Here is a 27855-nt window from a genome sequence, read left to right on the forward strand (position 1 = left end):
GCCCTTGGCCAGTGAGTGGTCACACCAGGCCTGGATCCAGGGCTTGCTGCCCTTACCGCGAGCCCTTTTCTCTCACTCTCCCAGGTGTGCTGGCTGCAGTGCAGGAACAGGGGCCCAGCCAGCACCCTGCTCCCTTGCCTCACTCTAGTTCAGGTGCAAATCCTAGCTTCTGAAACCGTGGAAACTCCTGCTTTCTGGAAAAGCACTCCCTCCACTGTCAGGACCTGCTCTGTGTCTGGCACCAAGCCCCACTCCACCTTGGGGACCGCTGTGTCCCCATTCCTTCCACCTCCAGTGGCTCCCCAGCACCCAGAGTCTCAATCCTGCCAATGAAATGAACACTGCAGGCAGACACTGCCACACAGGTGTTCTAGGAAGGACCAGCAGGCTGGGTACTTCTTCCTTCCTATGTTTCCTGGGGGTCCAAGGCCCCCATGCACCCCAGGTTCTCTAGCTGTTGTGCAGACCCACTCCTGCTCTAGTTTAGTAATGAGTCTGGAAGCTCATCTAGAAATCCTTTATTTACATTTTATCTTAGAAAAAAATATACAGATCTGGTGCTCTGTTAACTCCTCAGGTTCAGGGTCTTTATGGGAGTGTGAGAGAGGGCACAGGGCAGCCCCCCAAGGCAGTCGATCATCCATCAAGGGCCTCTGCTCATCTGGCCCTGGAGCTGGACTTCCCTGAGATCAGCCCCAGGGCCCTGGGTGACAGGAGCCATGCCAGGCCTGGGGTGGGGTTGGCATGAGGGGCAGGGGCTGGGAGGCACTTGGACAGTCTGGCCATCAGAAACTGGACTGGCCCCCTGGGCAGAGTGGAGAGAACATGGGCCAGAGACTGTTCCTAAGGGGAGGACACGGGTGCCTCAGGCTTTAGGAATGGGGACCCTACCATGAGCCACTTGGATACACACACGTGGGCATCTCACATGGGGGCCAGGTGACTGTAAGGACCAGGGACTATTTGGCTGTGTTTTGTGAACCAGTTAAACACCACCTCCTTGTTCTCCTTCACCCACTTGATGTTGGCTTTGGTCTTCTCCAGGGCTTGCTCCAGAGCCCGGGTGCCTGAGCCGAAGCCTACATCCATGTTGTTCTTCTTGAACTGCTCCAGCTGCGAGGAAAAGGATAACTTTGAGCCTCAGGTTAGGTCTCTAACACAGCCCTGAGGAGAGGGCTGCCAGGTCCTCTGTCCTCCCCCTCCATGTTAGGGCCCCTGGGGATGCGGACCACAGCCTGTTCTCCAGGACAGGGAGGGCCAGTCCTTCCCTCTCCCTGGCAGAGGTCAAAAATGACAGCCCTGGGCTTCCCTAATGGTGCAGTGGTTAAGAATCCGCCTCCCAATGCAAGGGGACGCGGGTTCAAGCCCTTGTCCGGGAAGATCCCACATGCCTCAGAGTAACTAAGCCCATGCGCCACAACTACTGAGCCTCCGCTCCAGAACCCGCGAGCCACAACTACTGAAGCAAGCCTGCACGCCAAGAGCCTGCGCTCTGCAACAAGAGAAGCCACTGCAGTGAGAAGCCCACGCACCACAACTAAGAGTAGCCCCTGCTTGCTGCAACTAGAGAAAGCCTGCATGCAGCAACAAAGACCCAACACAGCCAAAAATAAATAAATTTATTTTTTTTTAAAAAATGACCGCCCCAAGGTTCAGCTTGGCTCCTACATGTATTTGACCTTCACTGTTAGGTTCTTATTGAGTTGATTCTCAGTTTTTAAATGAATTACAATCTCAATCCAATCAAGGGAGGAGAGAGGGACAAATTAAACAGACACCACAAGGAAGCAACCAGCCAAATTCAAAATGTGGCCATTTCTATAGTACAAATGGCCCAGTTGCTTGAGCAAATAAATGTTGTTTTTTTTTTTTTAAAGAGATGCTATAGATTAAAAGATGTATTAGTACTGGAGGTTGTAGCGGGGGCAATTAGGCAAGAAAATGAAATTAAAAGCATCCAGAAAGGAAGAAGTAAACTATCTCTATTTGCAGATGACATGATTTTGTATACAGAAAGTTCCAAGGAATCGAAAAATAAAAAAGCACAACTATTAAAACTTATGAGTTCAACAAGGTTGCAGGATATAAGAGCAATATGCAAAGATCAATTATATTTCTATACACTAGCTGTGAAAAATCTGAAAATGAAATTAAGAAAACAGTTCCATTTACAATAGCATCAAAAAGAATAAAATACTTAGGAATAAATTTGACAAAAGAAGTGCAAGACCAGTATGCTGAAAACTATAAAATATTGTTGAGAAAAATTAAGAAGACCTAAATAAAAGGAAAAAAAAAGACAAATCTGTGTTAATGGATTGGTAGATTTAATATTACTAACATGGACATACTCCCCAAATTGATCTACAGATTCAGTACAATCCCTATCAAAATTCCAACTGTATTTTTGTGCAGAAATTGGCAAGCTGATCCTAAAATTCATAAAGAAATGCAAAGATTCAGAATAGCCAAATGATCTTGAAAAAGAACAAAGTTGGAGGGCCCACAATACCGATTTCAAAACTCACTACAAATCTATGATAATTAAGACAATGTGTACTAGCATAAAGACAAACAGATCAATGAAACAGAATTGAGAGTCCAGAAATAGACCCTAAAATTTACAGTCAATTGATTTTCAACAAAGGTGCCAAGATCATTCAATGGGTGAAAGAATAGTCCTTTTATCAACAGAGGAATGGGTAAAGAAGATGTGGTACATGTCTACAATGGAATATTACTCAGCCATAAAAAAGAATGAAATAATGCCATTTGCAGCAACATGAATGGACCTAGAGGTTATCATACTAAATGAAGTAAGTCAGACAGAGAAAGACAAATATCATATGATATCATTTATATGTGGAATCTATTTTTTTTTAAATGATACAAATGAACTTATTTACAAAACAGAAACAGACTTACAGATATCGAAAACAAACTTATGGTTACCAAAGGGGAAACATGGGGGCGGGGAGGGATAAATCAGGACCTTGGGATTAATATACACACACCACTATAATAACCAGCAAGGACCTACTGTATAGCACAGGGAGCGTTACTCAATATTCTGTGATAAAGCTATATGAGAAAAGAATCTGAAAAAGAATGAATATATGTATATGTATAACTGAATCACTTTGCTGTACACCTGAAACTGACACAACATTGTAAATCAACTATACTCCAATAAAATTTTTTAATAAATTAATGATATTACAAAAAAATAATAGTCCTTTTAATGAATGGTACTGGGACAACAGGATAGCCACATGCAAAGGGATGAAGTTGGACCTCTGCCTTACACCATGTACGAAAATTAAGTCAAAATTGATCACTCCTAAATGTAAGAGCTAAAATGATAAGAATCTTAGTAAAAAGCATAGGTGTAAATCTTTGTGACCTTGGATTAGGTAATTGTTTCTTATATATGACACATAAAGCACAAGCAACAAAAGAAAAATAGAAGGTTAGACTTCATCAAAATAAAAAACTTTTGGACTTCCCTGATAGCTCAGTGGTAAAGAATCCGCCTGCCAATGCAGGGGACATGGGTTCGATCCCTGGGTCGGGAAGATCCCACATGCCGCGGAGCAACTAAGCCCCTGCGCCACGACTACTGAGCTTGTGCTCTAGAGTCTGCGAGCCACAACTACTGAGACCACGTGCCACAACCACTGAAGCCCTCGTGCCTAGAGCCTGTGCTCCACAACAAGAGAAGCCACTGCAGCGAGAAGCCCACGCACCACAACAAAGAGTAGCCCCAGCTCGCTGCAACTAGAGAAAGCCCACATGCAGCAATGAAGACCCAATGCAGCCATAAATAAATAAATAAATAACTTTTTTTTTTAATTGAAAACTTTGTGTATCAAAGACACTATCAAGAAACTGAAAAGACAATCCACAAAATGGGAGAAAATATTTGCCTAATATGCGTCTAATAAGGGCCTAGTATCCAGGTTATATAAAGAACTCTTATAACTCAACAATAAAAAGACAAATTAAAAACTGAGTGAAGGGGGCTTCCCTGGTGGCACAGTGGTTAAGAATCCGCCTGCCAATGCAGGGGACACGGGTTCGAGCCCTGGTCCGGGAAGATCCCACATGCCGCGGAGCAACTAAGCCCTGCACTCTAGAGCCTGCGAGCCACAACTACTGAGACTGCAAGCCACAACTACTAAAGCCCGCGCGCCTAGAGCCCCATGCTCCGCAACAAGAGAAGCCACCTCAATGAGAAGCCCGCACACCGCAACAAAGAGCAGCCCCCACTCGCTGCAACTAGAGAAAGCCCGCGTGCAGCAATGAAGACCCAACGCAGCCAAAAATAAATAAATAAATTTATTTTTTTAAAAAATGAGTGAAGGATTTGAATAGACATTTTTCCAAAGAAGATATACAAATGGCCAAGAAGCACATGAAAAGATGCTCAACATCATTAGTCATCAGAGAAATGCAACTCATAACCACAATGAGATACCACTTTGCACCCAGTAGGATGGCTATAATTTTTTCAAAAAGGAAAATAACAATTTTCCCCAAAACATAAAGAAATTGGAACCTTCATACATTGCTGGTGGGAATGTAAGTTGGTGCAGTTGCTTTGGAAAACAGTTTGGCAGTTTCTCAAAAAGTTAAACACAGTTACCAAATGACCTAGCAATTCCACTCCTAGGTGTACACCCAAGAGAAGTAAAAACAGAGGTTCACTCAAAAATGTGAACATAGGGGACTTCCCTGGTGGTCCAGTGGTTAAGACTCTGCGCTCCCAATGCAGGGGGCACAGGTTCAATCGCTGGTCGGGGAACTAAGATCCCACAAGCGGCTGGGGCACGGCCAAAAAAAGACAGAAAATTTGAAAATGGCCTGGGTATAAGATGATAGTAAGGCATTGTTAATTTTCTTATATTTGCTAATGATAGATTATGTTTTTAAAATTCTTTATTTTAGATACGACTAAAGTGTTTATAGGTAAAATTATATAATATCAGTGATTAGCTTGAAAACTGTCCGCCCCAAAAAAATGTCGGCAAATGTTAATAATTGTTCAATCTGAGTAACGGGTACATGGAGGTTCATTATATTATTCTCTTTACCTTTTGCCTATACAAAAATTCCAAGATGAATATCTGTGATTGAATTGTGACATTTAGAAAGTCTGGATACCCAGCTTCCCCTCTACATGAGGAAGGCCTGACCACATGGAGCCCCGCTGCCTTGTGAACACATGCGGTGGGAGCTGAGTGGCGGCTGTCCCTTGAGACTGGGGATGGGCCTCTGGGTGCCGCCCCGAGGTCCGGGGCTTCTTACCTGCTGCAGCTCGAACTCAGTGGAGAATCTTCGGGTCACAGCCTGGATGAGGTTGGAGAAGGAGAAGGAACCACCGCCATAACTGCAGGGCAGGGAGAGAGAGGAACCGTGAGGGGGGCCAGGAACCAATGTTCGGTGACTGGCAGGCGACACAGGACCCTGTGACTGTCCCCATCTCGCAGATGTGATGAAATGACATGTCCAAGGAGACACCACTAGGGACTTGAACACGGGTTTGATTGCAGTGTCCTTGCTCCCATCTCTTCAGAGAACACTCCCACCAGCCAGACTTTCTTTCCCCCAAGTGGGAAAAGGGACAGCTGTGCCCCGCTGCCACGTCTTTCAATTCCTGTCCCTTCCCGACCTCAAGCTGGGTTCCTTTTGGACCACTCCGATGCAGTGTCTACCCTCCACTCCCGACCCTGCAGGGTCTGGTGCACACAGCCCACCCCCAGGGGACTCAGCCTTGGTGTGTGCTTCCCCTAACATGCTCTCGGCAGACTCACTCCTGAAAGAGTTTCTTCCAGTTGCTCTGGACAAAGTCCCAGGCCAGAGATTGCCCGAGGACGTTGCTGGCAATGCTGTTAATGGTGGAGGTGGCATCCTGCTTCCGGATGAGGTCTGGCTTCAGGGTGTAACTCAGGTACCTGTGAGGACAGCATGCTGCGTAATAAAAGGACCCTGCCCTCCACCCCACACACCTCTCCTGCAACCCCTCAACATCCCTTCAGCATGCTGCGGGTTGAAGACTCCTTGGTCCTACCGCCCTCCTGCAGATGGGACACTGAGTCCCCTAAGCAGGGTCACTGGCTATGCCAGGTATCATACTGACATAGACCAAGTGCTTGATAAATATCTGACGATGAATGAATGAAGGAAGGGGTAAGCCCTGCACCAGGTAGGGTGGCCACTCCTGTCTTTGACATTGAGGGTAGCTCTTCTTTACTGAAGTACAGAAGATGGCATATGAGGCACACAGTGGGAGCCAGGAGCCCTCATCCAAGGGTTTGGGGGGTGCCCAGCTGGATGTCCAGAAGGACTCAGGTCCAGATGCACCACAGCCCTTGACAGAGAGGTAAAGGCTAGGAGACTGCAGCAGTTAAAAGCACAGGACGTGGACCCAGATCCAGATACAAATCTTGTTTTTTTCACTGAGTAAAGCTTCTAGCCTTTGGGCAAGTTGTTTTGCTTCTTTGAGCCTCCGTGTCCTCATCTGTAAAACTGGGAAACGCACTGCTCCACTGCGCAGGTTTGCGAGGATCCCACGGAGGAGAGTGAGGACGCCTGGCTGGTTCTTTCTCCCCCACATCGGGACCCTGGTCCCCGGCGGGGAGGGGAACTCACCCAGCCCCGTCCAGCTCTGGTCCTCACCTGTTCAGGAGCCAGACCTTGTTGGTGCAGGCCAGCGCTGAGCGGAGTTTGTCAGCTTCATTAACCAGTTGGACTTGTTGTAACTGCCTCCAGGCGAAGTCCCACTCTTTCTGGTCGCCCTGGGCGATGGCATTGCAGTAGATGGTGGACCGCAGGTTGGGGTGGATCCTGGTGTGGGGTCAGGGTGTCAGGGGTAGAGCAGCAGCAGGGAGGGCGGGACGAGGGTCTGATGAGGACAGGGCTGTGAGCTTGAGGGACAGATAAAGATCAGGAGACAAGCAGGGGACACACTCACGGGTTATTTTGGGGGTTCTCCATCCACTGGTTGTAAAGGTTCTTGGCCAGCTCCTCACACTTAGGCAGCCCATTGGAGCAGGCAGTGCTGATGGCATTAATCTCATTGTACCTGCCCCAGGGGTGACATTCTGTCAGCATGCCTGGCTCTGACTCTGGCAAAGACTCCCCTGCTGACACACAGCTCCAGGCAGGGCAGCAGGGCTGGGGCTCTAAGGTTGCAGCCCACCCGCCCTTTGGGTCCCCCTCTTTGCTTCTTGCCTTGGGCAGCCCAGGGAGGGCGGGCACAGACTCCAGCCCCACCTTCAACCCCTAGAATCTGAATAACAATGCCGGTGAGGGGACCTTGAAATTTCAGTTTGGTCCTTTGTACAAAGAGGCCACATAGAGCCTCAGGGCAGGGCTCCCTATTCCTAGTGGGTGGGTGGGGGGGTCTCTCCCTGACTGGTGGCCCTGGTCCGGCCAGGAGTTGGGAACTTCAGAGGAGAATGCTGCTGGGACTTGCTCTGGACTTCCCAGGTCAGGGTGCCTGGGCCACCTGTGATCTCCAGACCCAAGAGAGGTCATACTCACTGGTCCATCAGGCTTTCTGGGCGCAGAGTCCAGTTTTTGGTGCAATTTTCAAAATACAGGAAGAGGGGTTCAACCTGATTCCTGAGGTAATTCTGGGAAAAAGAAAACATGAATAGCCTCAAAGAGGTGGCTCATGCCTGACCCACCTGGAGCCCCACGGAGCCTCTGATGTGGGTAGGCAAGTGTAGCAAGGGCTAATGGCTACAGAAGCAAGAGGCCAGAGGCTAAGAGCTTCGCCCAAGGCCAGACAGTGGTCAAAGGAGCCGGCGCTAGTGCAGGTCTCAGATGACTGATCTGGGGTTCTTTCGCTCAACCAGTTCTGACACTCTATGTCTAAGTATCACCATTTCCTAATATAGTTTTAGGGCCTACCATCCCCCACCACCTGATCATAAGTATTCTGCCTTTACTGTGGGGAATTTAGAAAACACTGTAAAGCACAGGCAGAAAATACTAACCATCCCAGAACTTACCGAATCCATGACTTCCAAATTGGTGAGTTTGCCCCTTCCTTTCTCTTTTCTGCCCAGCATATCTACAATTCTGCATGCTGTTCTTTTAGCTGGCATTGTCGTGTAAGGCCCAACCCATGTTATTAAAATCCTTTGCAGACGCTGGTTCAATACAGTAGATTATCATGTGTGTCAACCAGAATCCGCATCCAAACGTAAAAGGAATAAACCCCCAAGAGCAAAGAGAATTGGAAAGGAAACAACAGTGGATGAGACGTCCACACAGTGTAGGAGCTGGGAGGTGGAGAGAGGGAGATGGAACAGGCTTGGCCGAGGCGGGGGTCTGCAGCAGAGCACCTGCCATGGGGGAGATGGAGACAGAAGCAAGGAGACTTGCTGTGACGAGGCTCAGAATTAGAGGGATGGGTGTGCAGGGGACAGGAGTGAGGCCGGGCTGTGAACAGGGCAATGGAGCCAAAATCTGTAGAGGGACTAATTAAACCCTCGAGTGCCCACTTCCCTCCCTGCCTCAAGCAACACCCCTCCCTCCCCCATGAGCAAGGCTGAATCAGAGGGGCTCAGAACTAGGGTCCCCAGACACAGTGGGAGGGTTGCTGAACTGCAGAGAGGGCCAGAGGTGAAAGTTTACAGCCTAAATGGAGGTACCCCCAGTTTCCTTCCCCACCCTGATCCCAGAAAGTGAGCCTCAAATGCACAAGACAGAGGATCACTCTCTGGAGACTGAATGGTGTCAAGAGAACACAGTCATAGATATTAATTTTTGAGGGTCCCCACGAGGAGTTACTTGGCCACCTAGTCACCCCATAACAAGACTGCAGGTGACAAACTCCACCTCCCCGTGGAGCTTTCAACCACTGCCTCACTCTCAAATTCAAAGGGGCAGCTCAGTTTCCAACCTGAAAGAGGAGATCAAAACAAACAGATGACTTGGAGGAAACAAGTCAGTGAAAGAAAAAGAAAACTTCATAAAAGCCTGTGATAAATATCCTCCAAGAGTTCAGAGAAGATATTGCATAGGGCGCTGGAGCAAGGAATAGCACTTGGAAGCTTAAATATATGATAGAAAAAATGAGGAGAGGTGGTGTGCTAAACTGAGGACATATCCCAGTGGGCAGAACAAAAAGTCACCAAGCTGGAAAATAGGAGAGAAGAAAACTAGAGGACCAATGTAAGGGCAGTGAATTGGATTAACAAGGGTCCCAGAAAGGGAGAACTGGGGGAAAAAAGGAGAGGAAGAAAGTTTAAAGGAGCAATGCAAAGTTGTCCAGGTTGAAAACGTAGAAGGATGAGAAAGACCTGCATGAAGGACCACCAGCATGGAGAGAAGAGCCCACAGCTTCCAGAAGGGGAACCTGGCCACATTCAAAGAACTGGAAATAAGAAAGGCCCTGGGCTTCTCAACAGAAGCATGAGAGGTTTGATGTCAATGGAGCAAGACCTGAAATTTCCTGAGGAATAATTTCCAAAATAGAAACTACTTTTTTTTTTTTAATTTTTTTGGCCATGCTGCGAGGCATGTGGGATCTTAGTTCCCTGATCAGGGATTGAACCCATGCCCCCTACAGTAGAAGCACAGAGTCCTAACCACTGGACCGCCAGGGAAGTCCCTCAACCTAGAAACTTCTAAACTCAAGCAAACTCTCAATGCAGTGTGAAGGTGGAATAAAGACATTTCAGACAATCTACCTGAAAAAATCCACCTCTTATGAACCCTTTCTCCAAAACTGGAAGATGTGCTCCCCTAATAGAGAGAAAACTCAAGGAAGAATCCATGGGTTCAGGAAACAAGAGATGCAACAATGGAGAGCCTCCCAATGTGGGAGCTGAGTAGCAGTTCTAGAAGGGAGCAGGCCGACAGAGGGCTCCAGGAGGGATGCCTCCAGGAAAAAGCAAAACTAATGTATTATCTGATACATTTGTATAAGATGTATAAAAAAGGAGACACAAACATGGTACTTTATGTGGCTCAGCAGAGAATGATATTTAAATAATCACATAAAGTAAATGCTGAATACTGAGTTGACCAAATATTGTGATTTTACTACATTAGGAGGATGGGGTGAATCCAAGGTGTAGGTAGGTTAATGAGTTTAAAGTGAGTTAAAACCTCATTTACCATAACAGTTAGTTAATCATGTGAAAAACATTTTTAATGACTACATAATATTCCATCAAATGGATATTCTAGTTTACTTAACCAACTCCAACTGTTGGACATTTGAGTATTTTTGGTTTTCTTGTCTTTTATAAACCACACAGCAATGAACATCCTTATGGGTTCAGCTATGCATCCAGAGCAAGCAGTTTCCCTCTGATCCTCCCTGCCCGCGCCCCCAAGCTTCAAAACTGTTAACAGCGGCATCCCCCTCCAGCCCCTTAGGGCAGGCTAGGCAGGCACAGGCCCGCTCCTTTCACAGAGGGGTTCTCTGGGTCTGAAGAGGGTTGCCTGAGTCCACACAGCTGGTAACAGGCCTTCTCCCCCACTCCCACCCCCTTCCTGTACTGTGGCTTTTTCTGTTGCCTTCTGAAAGAAGGATTTGCTAATTTCCAAATCTAGCAAACTTTGCTAGAAGTCTGTGTCCTTTCTTTGCTGTGCCCAACCTGCTCACCTTCTCAATCCCTGCTCCCTTCACCCTACATCCCTCGGGCTCTCTCACCACTGCCAAGGACCTGGCGTGTTTCACCATTCCAGGCAATATTTCTATTCACTTCCTTATGGCGTAATTTCAGGCACTGGGGAATTGGTCCTTGAACCCTGCCATGCCCCTCTGTACCTTCATGGGGCCGTAGACCTCGGATCGGTCGAACATGAGCTTGAAGTACCTCAGGCTGCTCAAGGCGGCCTGCCAGGGCATGTACTCTTTCTCGTTGATCAGGAAGAGGGTGTTGTCCAGCGCCAGGGTGACAGGGACTATATGGGCACTGGGAGCAGACAGAGGGGCTCAAGTAAGCATCCTCACCCAGTTCAGCCTCACTGTGGGAACCCCAGCCTCCTCCTAGAGCCTGAGGTCCCAGAGGCCCAACTGAGCCAGCTCCAGCATTCACCAGGGGTGGGGCTGGGGGTAGGGGTGAGGGATGTGGATGCTGGGTGGTGCCACAAACGAGGCCAGCCCAGGCCTGGCCCTCACCCACTGCCAGTCACATTTCCTTGCTCATTATCCCCATTTTACAGATGAGGAAACTGAGGCTCAGAGAGGTAAAGTGCCTTGCCTAAGGCCACACAGCCCATAGGAGATAGATCAGAGATTCAAAAAGACAAGAAACCTGTGCTCTTTACTCTGCCCACCTCTTCTCTGATTTGCTTGGCCCTCTGGTCTTTCCTCCCTCCACCTCCTCAGGCCATCTGTGCATATTTGGTTCATAAAGGTCCACGTCTATGGGTGACATCACTTATGTCAAAGAACTTGGTAACTGTTGGTGCTCATGAACACAGCAGCTGCTCAATAAATATCTGTTTATCCATGCTGCCTCTCTTCTATCCTGTCCTTCCCGGATTTTTCTTAGCACTGAGCATGGTGGCCTGGGCCACATGTAGCCCTCCGGAAAACCTTGGTGCCGTGGAGTGCACTGTGGTTTTGGAGTTGGACAGGACTGCGTCTGGCTGTCATGGGCTACTGTGTGACCTCAGGCAGGGTACTCAAGCTCTGAATCTCAGATTCCTTCTCTGGGAAGTATAGGCTGTGACACCGACAATCTCCGGGGATGTGTGGCCAAGGGAGGGGTGTCCAGAAGCACAGGGAGCCCACGGTGCTGAGCCTGGCACACGGTGAGGACGGCGGGAGGCAGCACTGGCTCTCACTATGGAACCGCACTTGCCAAGTCTCCAGGCTTCCATGGCTGAGCACTCACCTGGCCAGGTTGAAGCTGTCGTAGATGACCTGCGCCCGATTGATGACAGGGATGGTCTAGAAGGGGTAACAGAGCGTGTGACCTCGGGCTGGCGGTGCGGGCAGGCCCTGCAGTCTGGGGCCCCATCCTGGGGCTGGGCCTCGGGCAGGGGATGGGTGGGGCGGCAGGTACCCACCAATGGTTTTATCTGCAGCTGATTCTGAATCTTCCTCCAGTTGTTCTCATCGTAGTTCACCTGGTAATAGCCCGTCACGTTGACGTTTAGCAGGACCCACTCATCCGCTTGGGTTTTGAACAGATCATTCTGGGCTGTGGGGAGAGACCAGAGCTGGGGCAGGGCTGCTCAGAAGGCCACAGGCTGACCTGACCCAGGCCTCAGCAGAGCAGCCTCCCCTGCAGCCTGGCAGCAGCCGGCCCTCACGCCGCTGGGCCAACGCCAAGGAGAGGGGCGGAGAAGAGGGGTAGGACTGGCTGCCGGGGCCCAACTCTGGCCGGGGACCTTGGACAGACCAGTTGCCATCTCTGAATCTCAGTGGCCGCCCTGCCTCCCACAGGCTCTGGGTGGCCGGGCCAGTGGCATCCACCGAGACAACTCCATCGGCACAACCCCGGCCCCTCAGACTCAACTCCCCAGGCGGCCGCTCCTCCTCCACCCGCTCCTCCTCCCACCTCTCCGCTTGTAACAGCGCCATCAAACCCAGGCAGCACTTCCCATCCAGTTAGCCCCCCAGCACTGCTCATCTCTTCCTGGGGGCTCCATGCCTCCTCCTCACGGCTCTCCCTCCACCTTTTCTCCTGGCAGCCAGAGGGGATCCTTCCATACCTGCAGGTCAGACCCAATGGCTTTCCCACTTCCCACCTGTCCCGGCTCCTCCTGGCCCAAGGACATAGCCATCGTCTCCTGCAGCCTGCAGGGACCCGCTTCACCGAGGGCGCACCTCTGCCCGAGCCACACTCAGTCTCCGAGTTCTCTCCTACCTCAAGCCTTGCACTTGCTATTGACTCTGCCTGGACTGCTTCTCTCTGCTGCCATTAGCCTGGCGAACTCCTACTCTTCCTCTGACTCAGATCACCTCCTCCAGGAAGCGTTTCCTGACCTCTCCATGTAGTTGAAGCTCCTTATTCCCGGCTCCCTGCCCACCTGCCCCAGTACCCCAGAGGCCACATATGCCTCTGTTAAAGCACTCAGCACAGCTCTGGAACGTTTGAACTGCTTGTCTTCCTTCCCTTCATCTGCAGCCTTGGCTTAGGCAGAGGATGACTTGCCTTGACCTTGGTTTCCTCAGTGCCTGGCAGAGTAGGACTGCTCATACTACGTGCCAGGCACTGTTTTAAACATTTCATGGGAATCCTCTTCTTTAACCTTCACAAAACTCAATGGGGTAGATATTGTTCCTAGCCCCATTGTATAGATGGGGAAATGGAGACCAGAGAGAGATGGTAACTTGACCAGGGTCACACAGCGTAGAAATTAGAACCAAAGAAGCTGGCTCCATTTGTTGAATGAAACGATGAAGGAAGCCCTGGCTGAGGCCTGCCATAACCCCAGAACATGGGCCAGGAGCTGGGAGTATAGGATGGGGCTGCTGTCCACTAGGGCAGGGCTGGATTACTTGCTGCGTTGCCCTGCAGCCAGTAGTGGCCCTGCGGTTTGCCACTTCTGATAGATGAGATGGGAACAATCCACAGGTAGCTGCAACAAGAGATCCAGAGGCCAGGTGTGAGAAACTGCAGCTCTTGGGCACTGCCAGCAAAGAACAGCCGTGCCCGGACTTCCAGTTTCTGCCCAACTCTGGCACTAAACGCCCCCATCCTCCTGGCCCAGGGGGGAGACTGTCTACAGCCACTATGGCAGGGGCCACAGCGGGCCAGGCCCTGCTATGGTCAGAGGGTCCCAGAGCAACTGCCCCTCAGAACCCTCACTAGGACGCCTGTCTCAGTGACCTCATCTGCTCACTTGAATGCTGAGGGGCGGGTGACGGTGGACTCGGGGTCAAGCAGGAAGTGCTTCTGGGAGATGCTCCCTGTCTTGGTGTCCACGGTGATGACAGGGAAGCCCATCTGCAGGGTCCAGCGGTCCATGATGTCACGCACGGTGCCTGGCAGCTTGATGGCCGACTGATTGTTTACAGCCTTGGGCAGAGGGATATGGTGCGGCCTTCAGCAACTGCCATTCTCCCACCCACCCACTCTCCCCTTTCACCCTTGGCCTCCCCTTAGTGGCACCACTTTGCTGGGGGGCAGTGGAGGAGCACTGGGCTGAGAGGCAGGAGCTGGGGTCCCAGCCCGGCTCTCTGTCTCCTCGGCTGCCCAGTGCTGGACGAGCCAAGAGCTTCCCAGCCTCCGGTTCATTCCACTTCGATTAAGCAAATCCATGTGGCTTCCCATTCTGTGATCCAACCTGAGGTGGGTGTGTGTCAGGGAGGGGCACCCAGGATGCCCATGGCTCAGCCTGAACAAACCCGGGAGGACGGGCAGGGAGAGGAGACAGAGAGGAAGGAAAACCAGTGTCCCCATGTCACAGGCAGCGCGAAGGAGAGGGTCGTGGCAATGTGAAGGAAACGCACCCGGATGAGGGTCTGGGGATGGGCTTAGGGTGGTTGTTATTGTCTTAAATCTTTTTTCATCTTTTTCCATGTGTGTGCATTGCTTTCATAATAGTAACAAAAAACCAACCACATCTGTTAATAACTGAGAAAATAAAAAACTAAGAACAGCATAAATAGAGGGCAGAAGACCCTGTTGGAAGGTGCAAGCTGAGGGGGAGGGGATCTCTAGGGGGGCTGCAGAGAGAAGGGGCTCAGGGAAAGAGGGAGGGGCAGATGGAGCTGGAGGGGTGCTGGTGCGGAGGAGGGCTTGGCTTCGGAAGAAAGGAAGGCGCTGGAAACTGAGGCTGGGCAAGGAAGACAGTGGAAGCGGAGGGGAGGGACTGACGCTGTGGGAGGTGGGGGAGGTGGACCGGCCTCATGGCAGATGGATGTCGGGCTGCAGACTGGCCAGGAGGGCCCTGGAGCCCAGCTGTGACTCTGCGACAAGGCCCTGGGTCTCCCCTCCCTGGTCAGGCTGGTCATGGAGCACAGGCACATGGAGGGGTCGGTAGGGCTGACCAGGGCCACAGAGAAGGGGTGGGGGCCACTGTGAAGGAGAGGACATGATGGGGAATGATAGGGAGAGTCTCAGGAGAGGCGGGGAGGGGCAGGCGGGAGGGTGGGAGTGGTCAGAGGGTTTGCCCAAAGACAGGGGCCACTCAGGGTCTGAATGGACAGGAATGCAAGGTGAGGCTGGATGGGAGGGTCAGAGAGCGCGCTGAGGGTGCTGGTGTGTGCAAAGTCATGTCTGGGAGGGGCTGACCGGGGCGCAGGGCAGCCAGGAGTGCTGAGTAGGTGAATGACTGGCTCCAAAGTTCCAGGGAGAGGAAGGCTTGGGCTTGGGAACCACAAGAGCCTGTTTCCTCGCTACTCAGATGACGGCACTCCTCAGCTGCCCTCACAGAGCTCACTGTAGCGTGAGGGGGGCTGCCTGCCAGGGCTCATGACCCAGGCTCTCATAACACCTCCTTCAAGGAGCCATCATTGCGCCCATTTTACAGATGAGCAACCAAGCCTCCAGATGGCCTGCCTGGGAGGGTAAGCAGTGGAGCTGGGCACATTCTCTTACACGTGTGCTGCCCCCAGGGACTTTCAGCATCTCAGGACCCCCACAGAATGGCTTCAGGGGGGCTGGTTGTTACTGACCTTCTGCAGGTGTTCCCACAGGTCCAGGTAGGTGGTGTTCTGATAGGCAAAGGCATGCAGGTAGGACTGTGGAAAGACGGCACGGTGAGGGTAAAGCTGCTGCCCCAGGCTCTACCACTCAGCCTCTGTGGTAGGCCGGGGCTTGGAGGAAACACCTCCCACCCTATGGCTGGCCAAGGGTACTCACCGCCAGGCCCTTCCTGAACAGGTCCTCAGTCAGGAACTCAGAAAGCATCCTGATGACCGAGGCTCCCTGGTGGAGGAGAGGGGGCTCAGAAGGCTGCGCCGAGCCAGCAGGAGACCCTGTGTCCCCATCAGGTTAGGACAGGTGCTCCCGGAGCCCCGGCTTCGGTGGGCCCCTGTGGGCCGAGTCCCCACCTCCCTTCCCATGACCCCTACTGTCTCAGGACCAGCACGGGGGCTGGGCAGCACCTTGCTGTAGGAGATGGAGTCAAACATCTCGCTGATCTGGGCGGGTGTGTTGACCTCCTCAGCAGGGGTGGTCAGGGGGTGGGAGGAGGCCAGTGCATCCACAGCCATCACACGGTACAAATCGTTCGGCACCATGAGGTCTTTCTGCAAATCCCCAGCAGCCATCAGGAGACTGGCCTGGGAGGGGGTGACCCAGGTCTTCCCCCAACCCAGACCCTAGTGGTCCCTGGGCAGCGGGCTCACCAGATTCCAGGTGGGCTCTGCATAGTCAGCACCCAGGTACTCCACGTAGGAGGCAAAGCCCTCGTTCAGCCAAAGATCATTCCACCAGGCCAGGGTCACCAAGTTCCCAAACCACTGTGGGGGAGGGGAGGTCAGCCCGGCAAGCCACTCGGGCCTTGCGGTCACTAACAGCACCCAGAGCTACGCTTCACTGAGTGCTCCCAGTGTGCCAGTCTTGAGCTCGAGGCTTCACCGACATCATCATGACTCCGCCCTGACACCCTGCCAGGTGGAACTCTTCCCTTCTCAGCTGCCAAGGACGGAGCCACAGCTTGTGCCGTCTCCTCCCAGAGCCCCCCTCGTTCTCTGTCTGCACTCCCCATGACTGGGGGGCTACCTGGTGGGCCAGCTCATGAGCAATCACAGTGACAACCCGCTCTTTGTTGCTGCTGGAGGAGGCCTGTGGGTCAAACAGCAGCGAGTTCTCCCGGTAGGTCACCAGCCCCCAGTTCTCCATGGCACCGGCGTTGAAGTCAGGCAAGGCAATCTGGTCTGGGGAGTCCAGGCTGTTGGTGGGATGGCCTCGGGCTATGGGGGGAAACCCATCCGCTTCCCCCCAATGTGAGGCACCTCACTCACCAGATTTTGGGAGTGGGTAGGGTGTATCAAAATGATTGGCAAAGAAGTTTAGGATGGGACCTGTCACATTCAGGGCATAAATGCCATGGTTCTGTGCAGTTGCATTAGGCCGAGCCCAGATCCGGACCTGCAAAGAAGACAGAGGTAGGTCAGGGGCCCTTCTTGGGTCCTGGTGCAGATGGGCCGAGTCCCAAAGGCTGGCAGGCTGGGGGACCAACTAGGTTAAACTGGGAGGCTTGGTCAGCGGAGGAGAGGGCGGGGGTGTCTCTTTAGAGCCTTGAGTCACAGGCAGGGGCCTTTGGGGAATAACAATAGCCATCGCCACCATCTGTCTGGCACCCAGGAGTTGGGAACTCCCTTCGTGAGGAGGGTCTCACTTTTCAGATGCAGAGACGGAGGGTCAGAGAACCTAAGGCATTTGCCCAAGATCACTCAGAACTGGGATTCAAACACTGCCTAGCAACTCAGGGGCTGGGACAAGGATGAGGATAAATAGGAATATCTCCCAGGCCAGGACCAATCCCGAGGAAGGATAGGTGGCCTCAGCTCCATACCTGGACGTTGTTGGGTTCACTTGTCTCCACACTCGTGAACTCGCTCACGATGTAGGCCAGAAGGTATGTGGACATTACAGGCGTGGTTTGGAACTCAGTGACCTTCCAGTTGGGGTCTTCTGCAAACGGGACACTGGGACCTGGACAGGGAGCACGCAGGCATGTGGGGTTGCGCCCTCTCCCTGCCCTGTGCCCCAGCCCTGGGGGTCTGCTTTCCGAGGATGTGTGGCCCCAGCCAGACCTGCTCACCTTTGGGTGGCATGTTGGACAGGGCCGTGAGTTCCTTGGGGTAGATGAGGGTGATGTTGAATGTGGCCTTCATGGCCGGCTCGTCAAAGCACGGGAAGGATTTCCGGGCATCTGCAGACTGCATCTGTGTCGTGGCCAGCACCCTGCCCGAAGCGGGGGTTAGAGGGTGTGCCAGCTTAATGCCTGTGCCCGTGTGGGTGTGTGGGGCTGGGGCTGTAGGGTGTTGCTGGGTGTGCAGGGATGGGGTGCACAGATGCTGCCTGGCCTAATCCCTGCCCTCCCCACCTCCCCCAGGCTGCCTCCAGGCCGACAGGCCAGCTGACATGGGAGAGCAGAGCTCCTTCTGGACTCAGGGTCAAAGTCCTGGCAGGCTCCATCCCTGTATTGGCTGGGAAACCTTGGCAAATTTCTTTCCTCAGAGCCTGTTTTCCTATCTATCCAAGGGGCACTTTCATCTCTCATCCCTGACTCCCTAATAAAGTATAGGGGAGCCCTCCAGGAAAGGGTCGATTGTCTTGGTAGCTGCTCTACCAGAGCTGCAGATGGAGTGATGGGCCAGCCAAGGGCTCCCGAAGATTCAAAGGCCCCGAACCCAAGCCCTTCCTTGGCTCCCAGGGTCCAGCTCTGCCTCAGCACCTAGGATCTGCCCCCACCCAGCAGACCTGGCTCCGACTTACTTTTTGACATTGCCTTCCATGTACTCGCTGCGGTAGAAGCCTGCCAGGTCGTCGGCCAGCTCCCCCTGAAATTCACTCTTCATCTCGTACATTCTGCCTGCCTCCAGCAAGCCCTTGAGGTGCACCACCAGATACTCCGTGGGCTCTACCAGCTCGGTCCTGTCGATGGTGGGGACCGAGGAGGCCCCCACGCCCCGCAGGGCCACCATGTGCCCCTCGGTTGTGGTGTAGTTGAGCTTCTTGCTATGGATGATGATGACGTCAGTGGGGTCCTTGCAGATGAAGCGGACGATGCTTGTGCCCTTGAAGATATACAGGCCATTCTCATTGGGAGTGAGGTAGGGCCTCAGTGTCACGTTGTAGGAGTCGGGCAACAGTGTCGTGGGTAGGCGGTATCGGTTCCACGGCTTGCTCTGGTCCAAGGTGGTGGCCGCGGTGATGGTGGTCGCGGGGCTCGTGGGGTCCACGGCGGCATTCTTGTTCTTCTCCTGGGCATACACCACAGACAGAGCGATGATGGTGGCTATGGCCGCCATGCCCAGGAGGATGCCCAGGATGCCCAGGGCCTTGGATATGTAGAATCCTTTGGCCATGGTGAGGGTGCGGAGGGAGCTTGGGGAGGCTCAGGACAGGTGGGGAACAGGGCAGCCTTGGGCCAGGCTTATATCCCTGAAGGGGAGGAGCCCCACAGCTTGCAGACTGGGCAAAAATTAACCAGGGCTCAGACAGGTGAAGGTCACTGGACTGGGTGGGAACACACCCTGCCCAGGTTTCGGAGAGGAGATCCAGGAACAGTGTGAGGAGTACAGCTCAGGGGTACCTGCGGGGAGCAAACTGTCCGGTTACAGGCTGCAGGCTTCCTGGGAGCCCACCGAGGGCTGAAGGGCAGGTGTCAGGCTTCGTGCCCAGCGGGGAGAGGGAGCGGCCAGCTGTCTTGGATCTGCCTGCAAGCTGAGACAATGGGCACAGGAACAGGATTGAGGTTAGGTCCAGGAGGTTAGAAGGACTTCCCAGGAGCAGGGAGGTGGGAGCTGAAGAGAAATGGAGAGTTGGTTTCTGGCTCAGGTCAAGAACACATTGGTTCACCCCTGTGGTTGGATGGATGCCCAGGGCTCCTCAGTGACATGGCCCCAGCCTCCCTTGCATTCTTTCAGAGCAGGAAGTTCTTCCAGGTTCCCCTCCCTTTCCCTTCTGCCAAAAACTTTTTCCTCAATTATCAGCTCACTAAGAAGAATGAAATAAGTTGTTTTGCCTTTTTTTTTTTTTTTTAAGAGAGGAGGCTGGTGGAGGCTTAACCTCTTCCCAGCCATGACCTTGGGCAGGTAATTTTACCTTTCTGAGACCCCTTTCCTCATACATAAATAATAGTATTTACTTCTCAGATTTGTTGAACAGATTTAATGAGAAAACATATTAAATACCATATAGTAGAACCTGAAAATTCTTCCCTTCTTTCTTACTTAGAGGTCAACCATTCTATCCTTGGTAGAAAGGAAGATATTACTTATCATGCTCAATATAATATGTTCTTACAGGAATATGATGTTCATTGTCACCCTTCCCATCCGCCAGCCCAGTTCCTCAGACCTCAACATCGCCTGACCCTCACCCCAACATCCAACTCACCCTGCCCCCCAATCTCACCATGTCCTTGGTCAAAGCCACTCTCATTGTTTATGTGGGCACTGCTGGACCCTCATGGACTCCTCACTTCCACTTGGGCCCCCTCAAACTAGTTTGCTACACAAATTGGATCATTTTGCACCACTGCTTAAAACCTTCCCTTTGCTCTTGGAATTCAGACCAAATCTTCTAAAGACACCCACAAGTTCAAGTGCTATCAGCTGGCCCACTTCCCAACCTCATTCTCACCACACTCCCCTCTGTTGCGGAACTCCAGCCACTCTGGCCTTCACCCAGACCCTCCACCACAGGACCTTTGCATGTGCAGTTCCCTCTGCTTGGATCATCTTCTCCCCCTTCTTGCCCTGGTTACTTCCTATTTATCCTTCAAGTCTTTCTCAGAGAAGACACCCTGACCTCCGTGACTAGGTCAGGTCCCTTAGAACCACAAACCTCTTTTTCAAAGCCATATAACTCAGCACAATTTTCCATTTGATCTGTGTGGTGATGACTTGAGTGTTGCCTGTCTCCCCCACCAACGGCAGGCCCCATGAGAGCAGGTCCTTGGCTGCTTCTGCTCACTGGCACTAGGCACAGTGCCCGGCACATAGTAGTTGCTCAATACATATTTGCCGAGTGAATGCACACAGGCGTGAATGGGTGCATGGATGAATGAGTGAGTCAATTCAGGAGTCACTCCTTATTGGAGTCTTTGCAGCCCATCTCCACCCCTGTCTCCACTCCCACTTAGCCCTGGGAGAATTGTCTACCCCCTTCTCTGAGCCCTCCTCCAACCATGGCAGACAGGCAAGACTCTTGCTAGGGCCAAATGCATCTCAGGGCCCACGCTTGTCTCCTCCCTCAGCTCGTCTGTCAGCTCCTCATTCATTGGCCACTCCCTGCCCTGGCTTGGGCCAGTGACCCGTGAGCCTGCCTGGAGGCTTGGTAAACAAATGCATGCATGGATTGTAAGTATTCATAGGTTAATTCATGCAGGCATCCCTGTACAGGATCCTCAGGGGAATCCTGGGTGCCCATCTTTGGGCTCAAGGGTGCTCTGAGCTGTCAGCACTTCCCTCCTTCTCTCTAGAGACCTGCCCCCCAGGGCCTTGGTCTAGACAGTGTGGACTTCCCATTGCAGTGACCTACAGCCACCCCTATTAGGCCTGGGCTGATGGCCAAGGGGCAAGAGTGGGAAGCCAAGTACCGAGGGGGGGCTCCAACTTGGGCATGGCGACAGAGGGAGCAGCAGCCCCTGAGGGTGACTGAGAGTGAGAAGTATGTGCTTCCAGTCTCCCTCCATCAGGGCTAGAATTTGCCAAGGGAAGCCATCTCTGTTGTACCCCTGAAGGCTGGCACCCAGGGGTCATGCATCCCCTTGCAACAAGTTTCACTCTGTAGGACCTGCAGCCCTCTCCCACCTTTGCAGCAGAAAGACACATACGCCTCCTTGGCCTAATCTCTACTCCAAACAAAGAAAGAGGCCCTGCCTGGCCCACCATGGCCTTTTCCTGTTTGCTTTGGACACAGCCCGTGGGCCCAGCTGGCTGGGATCTTTACCCTTTTGGAAAGGGCCTCTGGTCTTCAAAGCTGGCACAGCAGGCAGCCCATTGTCCTGTAAGGAGAGGTCACTGTTCTGGGCACTGTGCCAGCCAAGGCTGGGGGCACATAGAGGGGCATGCTCCACAGCCCCCACCTCCTCTGATAATAAAAAGGGACCCCTCTTCCAGCCCCCTGCCAAGGCCCAGGCATGGCCATCTCCACACCCCACTGGGTAGCAGTAACCATGCTCTTCTCCCCTGCCACCCAACCTGCCCACACACCTTGGTAGAGGGATCGTCCTCTCCTGCTTGAACCTGGTCTCTGGCTCCACACTGCTTGTAGAATGAAACCTCAGCTCTGGCTTGAGCCTGAAAACCTTCTGTGGACTTGACCCTCTGGCCTCTCCTCTTTCCAATGCCCGATGTGGCTCCAGTTGTGGGTATTTCCCCAAACTCCCTGGACTTTTTCATACCTCTGTGCCTTTACCCATCCTGTTTCCACTGCCAGGAATGCCTTTCCTCTCCCTCCTGTCAAACTCCTACTCATCTTTCAAAACCCAGCTCAAACGTCACTGCCTTCTCATGAACAGGCAGCCCCTTTCCCCTGGGTGCTTCCCTGGCCTCTGGTTCACACCTCTATCACAGCACTTAAGGCCATCTATGTGTTCAAAAGCTTCTCACTAGACCTAGGCACCTCAAGGGAAGCCTCTGTGACTTTGTACACCCCTCCATGCCTAGCACAGGGCAGAAGCTCAACGCTGGCTAAATGAATGACAATGTCCACAATCCTTGCCTTGGCTTACAGGTCCAGTGTGACCTAGCCTCCAATGATACTCTGGTCTCATCTCAAGCCTTCTCCCCCTGTTGCTCTGCCCCAATGGCCTCTTTTGGTTTCTCAAGCCCACCATCTCTTCCTTCCTCCACCCCCACTCCACCCTCACCCTCACCCTCACCCCAAGCTTCTCTTTGGGCCTGGACAGCTTCTGTCTTTCCCTCACATACCACCCACTCATCCCGGAAGCTCACTTCAGCGATGCTATCCCAGGGCAGCCCTCCCAGCACCCCCAAGACTCAGCACCATGAGGATGTTATCCTCTATACCAGGCAAGCACCTAGTACACAGCAGGCAGGTAACACATGCTTGTGAAATGGAGCAGCAATAAGAAAACGAGAGGCAGTGGTTAAAGACCGAACTCGGCGTTAATTCAGACCCTGGATCCTCAGCACAGATTTCCCCTCTATGCCTCACGTTCCTTCTTGGGCTCCTAGATTGTGCATACAAACCACTTTTGTGAGTTTTGCCATATCTGTGATCCTCCCATACATTATTTAGTTAACATTTTTCTTTAAATAAATTCACTACTTACTCTCCTTCTGAGCAATAACGACCGTGAAGTCATGGTTGGATGTATTACGTTATATTTTTTCTGATACACATTTCAGTTTATGACTATTGATTTTAAAACTATTCATCTAGGTAGCCACCGAAATCACCTTGTTTAGCTGCACTCACTTGGGGAATCACTGCTCCACCCTGTATGATTCTGGGGTGGCATCACCAGCAGACTGTCTTTGGAGTGGAAGATTTCTGCAGGTGAGCAGAATGTGTGCATTCCTTTTACCATTCATTTCTTGATGGGGGAGAAGCTGAGTACCCAGCTCCGGTCTCAACCAAAGCAGCCTTCCTATCTATGGGTTTATATATTTCTGCCCTGCCTATGTTTTGGTCCGGGAACAAAAGTTCTAAATTAAAAAAAAAAAAAAAATTAAGGTTGACAACAATCATGTTAGAGAATATTTGAGGCATAGCCACTCGTGTAGAAGACATTAATTGAATGGGAAAAGTCAGCTTTATCTCAGATATGGGGGTACAAGTTGCCTTGTATTCAAACATGACAACGCCAGGAGCCTGGGAGAGGCTGTAGTGGGGAGAGCTAGGACCAGCAGTCAGGCAAACAACTGTGTAATCCAGGCTCCCTCACCGATCACTGGGTCTTGGGGTAAGCTACTGCTCATGCTCACTCAACACCTCGCCGCCCTATCCTCCTCAGCTGCAGGGCTGGGCAGGCTGGGAGCTATGGAACAACCTGAAGCCCATCTGTCTGCTCTGAAGGAGCAGCGAGTTAGGAGCAGGGATGAGGCTGGGGCCCCAGTGCAGGGCACATTCTGGTCCCTCTGGCCCCTCCGGCCCCTGGCCTCCTCCCAGACTTCTGAGGTCTCCACCCACAGCTGCATGAGGCTGGGCCTGGGCCAGCCCCCAGGGTGCTTCCTCTGGGAGCCTTGGACATTGTCCATCCTGTGAGAGCCGCAGAAGGCCCTAATGGGAAGTCAGCTCCTGTTTTGGCCTCTGCAGCCCAATGCAAGGGCACTCAGGAGCGAAGGAGCAGAAGGGGCTCTCTTGAGTGGGGGAAGTACACCAGCCTTGGAAGGGCCATTCTGGGCTGTGGATCCTGTCTGGAAACTCCCATCTGTGTAACTGAACAGATAATCATCATCAGGATAATCACCACCATTTGGCTGTTGAGAAAACCAAGGCACAGAGAAGTTAAGTGACTTGCCCAAGGTCACACAGCTAGTTAGTGGCAGGTTCTATTGCTTAACTATATATGCCTCCCAAAGCATCCTCTCATACAGCTCCCCACATTTCCTACTATGCAGTGCCCAGGAGGGTTAAAAGACCACAGGAGGAGACACACACCTTTTAGCATAACAACACATGACAACAAGTTAAGGAAGGCCAATCTGGGCAGGATGAAAGACCTGATCATCTTTTAGGGGAACTGTATGTCCCTTCTTCTGAATTTTAGAGGCACACTAAGGGACATGGGGCAGGAGTGGCTGCTGCAAGGAATAGCTGAGAGACTGGGAACCTGGTGGAAGTCAGCATGGGGTCTCTACAAAGGGGCCATGAACTCCCTGCCCCCAGACCAGGACCAGGAGCAGGGGCTGGTTCTAGGAAGTGGAACTTCTTATGAGAGGGGGAGCGCTGTGCTACCAGACACAGGTCTCTGTGGAGGACCCTGGCTTGCCTTCAAGGGTGCAGCCGAACCACTGTAGCGTCTCCAATGACGGACACCCAGGGTTGGGCCCAGGCTGGAGGTGATGGCTGTTGGCCTGTGTGAAGGAAGGCACCCAGGGGACTCAGTGTGAACAGCTGGCCTACTGTCCCTGCCATCCCTCCCAGACTCTCGAATAGCCCCCAGCATGGGGTTCTGGATTTTCCACCAGAGTCAGAAGCCCAGGAACTAGGCCCCATTCCAATACCCTGATTGATGCCTTCCCACGTGGGGACCCCCACCTGTCTTCTCAGAACGCTTAGCAATAAAACTCTTGAAGCAAAGGGGCTGGAGGACTTGGCTTAAGGGTTGCGGAAGTGGGAAGGAGCTGATGCCCCACTCCCTAGAAGGCTCTGGGGGAATCACAGGGCAGGTGGCCAGTCTGCCTCACGCAGTTGAGCCTGTTTCTCCATCTGCGAAGCGGGAGCAGCTCTCTGGGGTAAGCTTTCTTCCACTGATAGTCTAGCCTTACACTAGGGCTCTTTAGGGAGGTGGGCTAGTGGAGGATGCCAGCCCACTGCCAGAGAGGGGCGAGGCACCCTGCCTTCTCCACCTCCCCTGCCCCCAATGTGTCCAAAAGGGATCTTTAGTGGATTGGAGGCCCATTGCCACTTCCATGTGACCATGCCCTCATTTCTCCCCTCCCCCACCTCACATATTTACAGCCAGCTCCACAAACACTGACAACCAATGGGAGGGCCCATCTAGTCCAAGACTCTGCTTTTACAGGTGAATAAGGCAAGGCCCAGAGAGGTCCAGGTCAGTTAGAGACTCAGAGACTAAGCCACAATCATACCTTAGGCCTGACTGAGAACAGTGCTCTGACCATTCAACCACACTGCCTGGTTGGTGCAGTCCCTGGGCTGGGTTGGAGGGAGGAGGCGGATTCCAGTTACAAAACCCAAGGCATGACCCAACTGGGGCACCCGTGCCCACTGCACTGCTGGGGGTTTGGAGGTGCAGAGTTAGGACCCCACTGGCTCCATCTGGAGGACCCCTCCCCAGAACAAGTGCGGGTTGCAATAGGAGCATTGATCATCTCGGCTGCCAGGGAGTGCTGGAGCGGGCACTCTGTTCCCGCCTCAGGAAAACCCGCAAACTATGGGGTTGTAAGGAGCAAGGGAGACGACGACTGTTCAATGGGTGTTTAAAAATAGGAATTCCCTTTAAGCGGTCGGGGGGAGGGCTTTGGACAAAGGCAAAACGTCCAAGGTTAGCTAAGGGGGACTCCTGCTGCGGCCTTGACCCTGGCCTCCCCCCCTCCTCCTCTGGGGGCTGTATAGACCCCAAGGGCTGGCAAGGATTCCGTTCATCTTTGGCTCCGCCCCACCCACTACGAGTCTGAGCTGCTGTGCCTCATAGTCACCACGCTCGCACCTCTGTCCCCACACCACCCTGCCTCAGACCTCAGCAGGGTAGAGTCCGCTGCACCAGCGGGGTCTCTCCATCCGTCCTCCCCCAGAGGCGCCGGCAGCCGCCCTCCCCGCCCTGGGGACCACCTCTCCAGGTGGGCGGCCCCCTGCCCGGCTGATAGGCCCGCTGCGGAACTCGGCCCCGAGATCATAGCGGGATCTCAGCCAAAAGAATTCTTCGCTCTCCTTGGACCTCAGTGTACCGGTCTGAGAAGGGGGCGTCGGCGGGGACGTCGGGGTCTCTGCGCGCGCTTGCGTCGATGTCCCTTCCTCCCTGTGGCTGCCGCCCCGCAGCTGCCCCGCAGCCCCTCCGCGCCCCGCAGCCCCTCTCCACCGCGCTCCACTTGCCTGTGGCCGCCAGGGCGCCCGACCCTGACCTGCTCGGAGCCTCCTCTCCCGAACGACGAGCCGGACCGGCCACGGACACTGCCCACCACGACCTGACTCCTCCTTTCCCCTTCTTTTTAAAGGGAAGTAACCTGACCCGACCACTACTCCTCCCGGGTTAACCTCTGCCCCCCCGCAGTTCCGCCCGGACTCCTCCCCCGCCTGCCCGCAGCCTCCCAGGAGCACCCCCGATGGGGAGCCGCTCCAACGACGGCCGGCCCGCAGGCCCTGGAATTGCTCTTCGGTTCCAGGTCTCCCGCTTCCACACCCTACCCCGCTACGCCCCCCAGCCCCGCTGTGGCCGGAGCCCCAGGGCCCCGCCCCGCCAATCTGGACAGCATCTGCCCTTGGGGGAGGGCCACAAAGCCTCGCCCTTCGAGTTGGGGCGCCGGGGGTGGGGGGAGCCCCACTCATTCAAAAAAATAAACTGGGCATCCCCCGGAGATGGCTGTTCCAGATAATTGAATGTCGGCAGCACAGAATTTAACTTTCGTGATACCTGGGGCTCGTCATTAAGAAGGCAGAGAAGCAGCAGGACCTAGCAAAAAAAAAAAAAGACCAGAGCCAGGAGTATGTTGCTTCCAGCGACTGTGCGGCCAGCGGCAGGGCACTCCTCTTCTCTGGGTATCTTTTTTACCGGGCAGTACCAGATGATATTTGTATTCCGTTCCTATGGTTGCTGTAACAAATTAACACAAACTTAAAACAACGCGCTTATTATCTTACAGTTTTGTAAGTCAAGTCCAAGATGGATCTCACTAGGCTATATTCAAGGGTGTCCACAGGGCTTCCTTCTGGAGGCTCTACAGAACATCCATTTCTTTGCCTTTTCTGGCTGCCTACATTCCTTGGCTTGTGGTCCCCTACCATTTTCAAAGCCAGCAGTGGCCCATCCAGTCTTTCTGACATGGTGTTACTCTGGTGTTAACTCTTCTTTGGCCTCCTGCATCTGCTTTTAAGGATCCTTGTGATTACATTGTGTCCACCCTGATAATCCAAGATAATCTCCCTATTTTAAGGTTAGCTGATAGCAATTTTAATTACTCTTTGCCACATAGCAAAGCATATTCACAGAATCCAGGGATTAGGTCAAGGGAATCTTCAGGGAGGGGGCATTACTCTGCCTACCACAAAGTTCAAGATACCTTCCAGAATCTCAGGTTTAGAAGCAAATTTAGAGATCACCCAGTCTAACTGACTCTCCCTCATCCATTACTGGGATCTGTGGGACAGTTTAGCACTGCATCACCATGGTCCAAAGTGGTTGCTTTTTGACTGACTTGCACTTGCTCTTCCTTTAGAAACAGCACAAGTGGGCTAGGGTGCTCTTAGTAGCAGCCTTGCTTCCCCTTTCTCATTTGTTCCTGTGCTCTTAAAAGCCAGGTCACAAGTTTATTGGAGTATAGAATTGTATGTAAAGTAAAAGTTGGCTCTGAGTGATACCTTAGCAGCTACTCTGGGC

At 52.8% G+C, this 27855-nt stretch overlaps 1 protein-coding gene across 3 annotated transcripts; it reads right to left on the reverse strand.

Annotated features, from left to right (window-relative positions):
• Positions 1-503: 503 nt before the first annotated feature.
• Positions 504-26501, reverse strand: ANPEP (alanyl aminopeptidase, membrane). Of its 3 annotated transcripts, none has more exons than XM_082448601.1 (21): positions 26355-26501; positions 18375-19325; positions 17698-17840; positions 17449-17588; positions 16895-17021; positions 16653-16807; positions 16277-16390; positions 16034-16177; positions 15789-15854; positions 15602-15667; positions 13825-14000; positions 13481-13560; positions 12043-12176; positions 11868-11923; positions 10793-10940; positions 7546-7637; positions 6974-7084; positions 6679-6846; positions 5814-5954; positions 5308-5389; positions 504-1113 (listed from the first exon to the last, which is right to left on the reverse strand). In XM_082448601.1, exons 2-21 carry the CDS (start codon positions 18965-18967, stop codon positions 925-927), a joined length of 2925 nt encoding a protein of 974 aa, XP_082304727.1. In that variant the 5' UTR covers positions 18968-19325; positions 26355-26501; the 3' UTR covers positions 504-924. The 3 variants fall into 3 exon arrangements, with proteins under 3 accessions (XP_082304727.1, XP_082304726.1, XP_082304728.1); XM_082448600.1 differs by having other exon boundaries at positions 18375-19405; XM_082448602.1 differs by having other exon boundaries at positions 18375-19314; positions 26351-26501.
• Positions 26502-27855: the final 1354 nt, after the last annotated feature.

This window comes from Balaenoptera physalus (assembly GCF_965194825.1).
Source record: "Balaenoptera physalus genome assembly, chromosome: 2".
Taxonomy (NCBI): domain Eukaryota; kingdom Metazoa; phylum Chordata; class Mammalia; order Artiodactyla; family Balaenopteridae; genus Balaenoptera; species Balaenoptera physalus.

What these genes read in the sequence shown, in the direction of transcription:
- ANPEP (XM_082448601.1), bottom strand. Translation starts at nt 18,967, where the DNA reads ATGGCCAAAGGATTCTACATATCCAAGGCCCTGGGCATCCTGGGCATC. An exon ending in ATGGAAGGCAATGTCAAAAA is followed by an intron (nt 17,841 to 18,374) that starts GTAAGTCGGAGC and finishes CGCTTCGGGCAG; the next exon opens with GGTGCTGGCCACGACACAGA. An exon ending in GCTGCAGGGCAACGCAGCAA is followed by an intron (nt 12,177 to 13,480) that starts GTAATCCAGCCC and finishes CTCTCCCCACAG; the next exon opens with CCCAGAATGATCTGTTCAAA.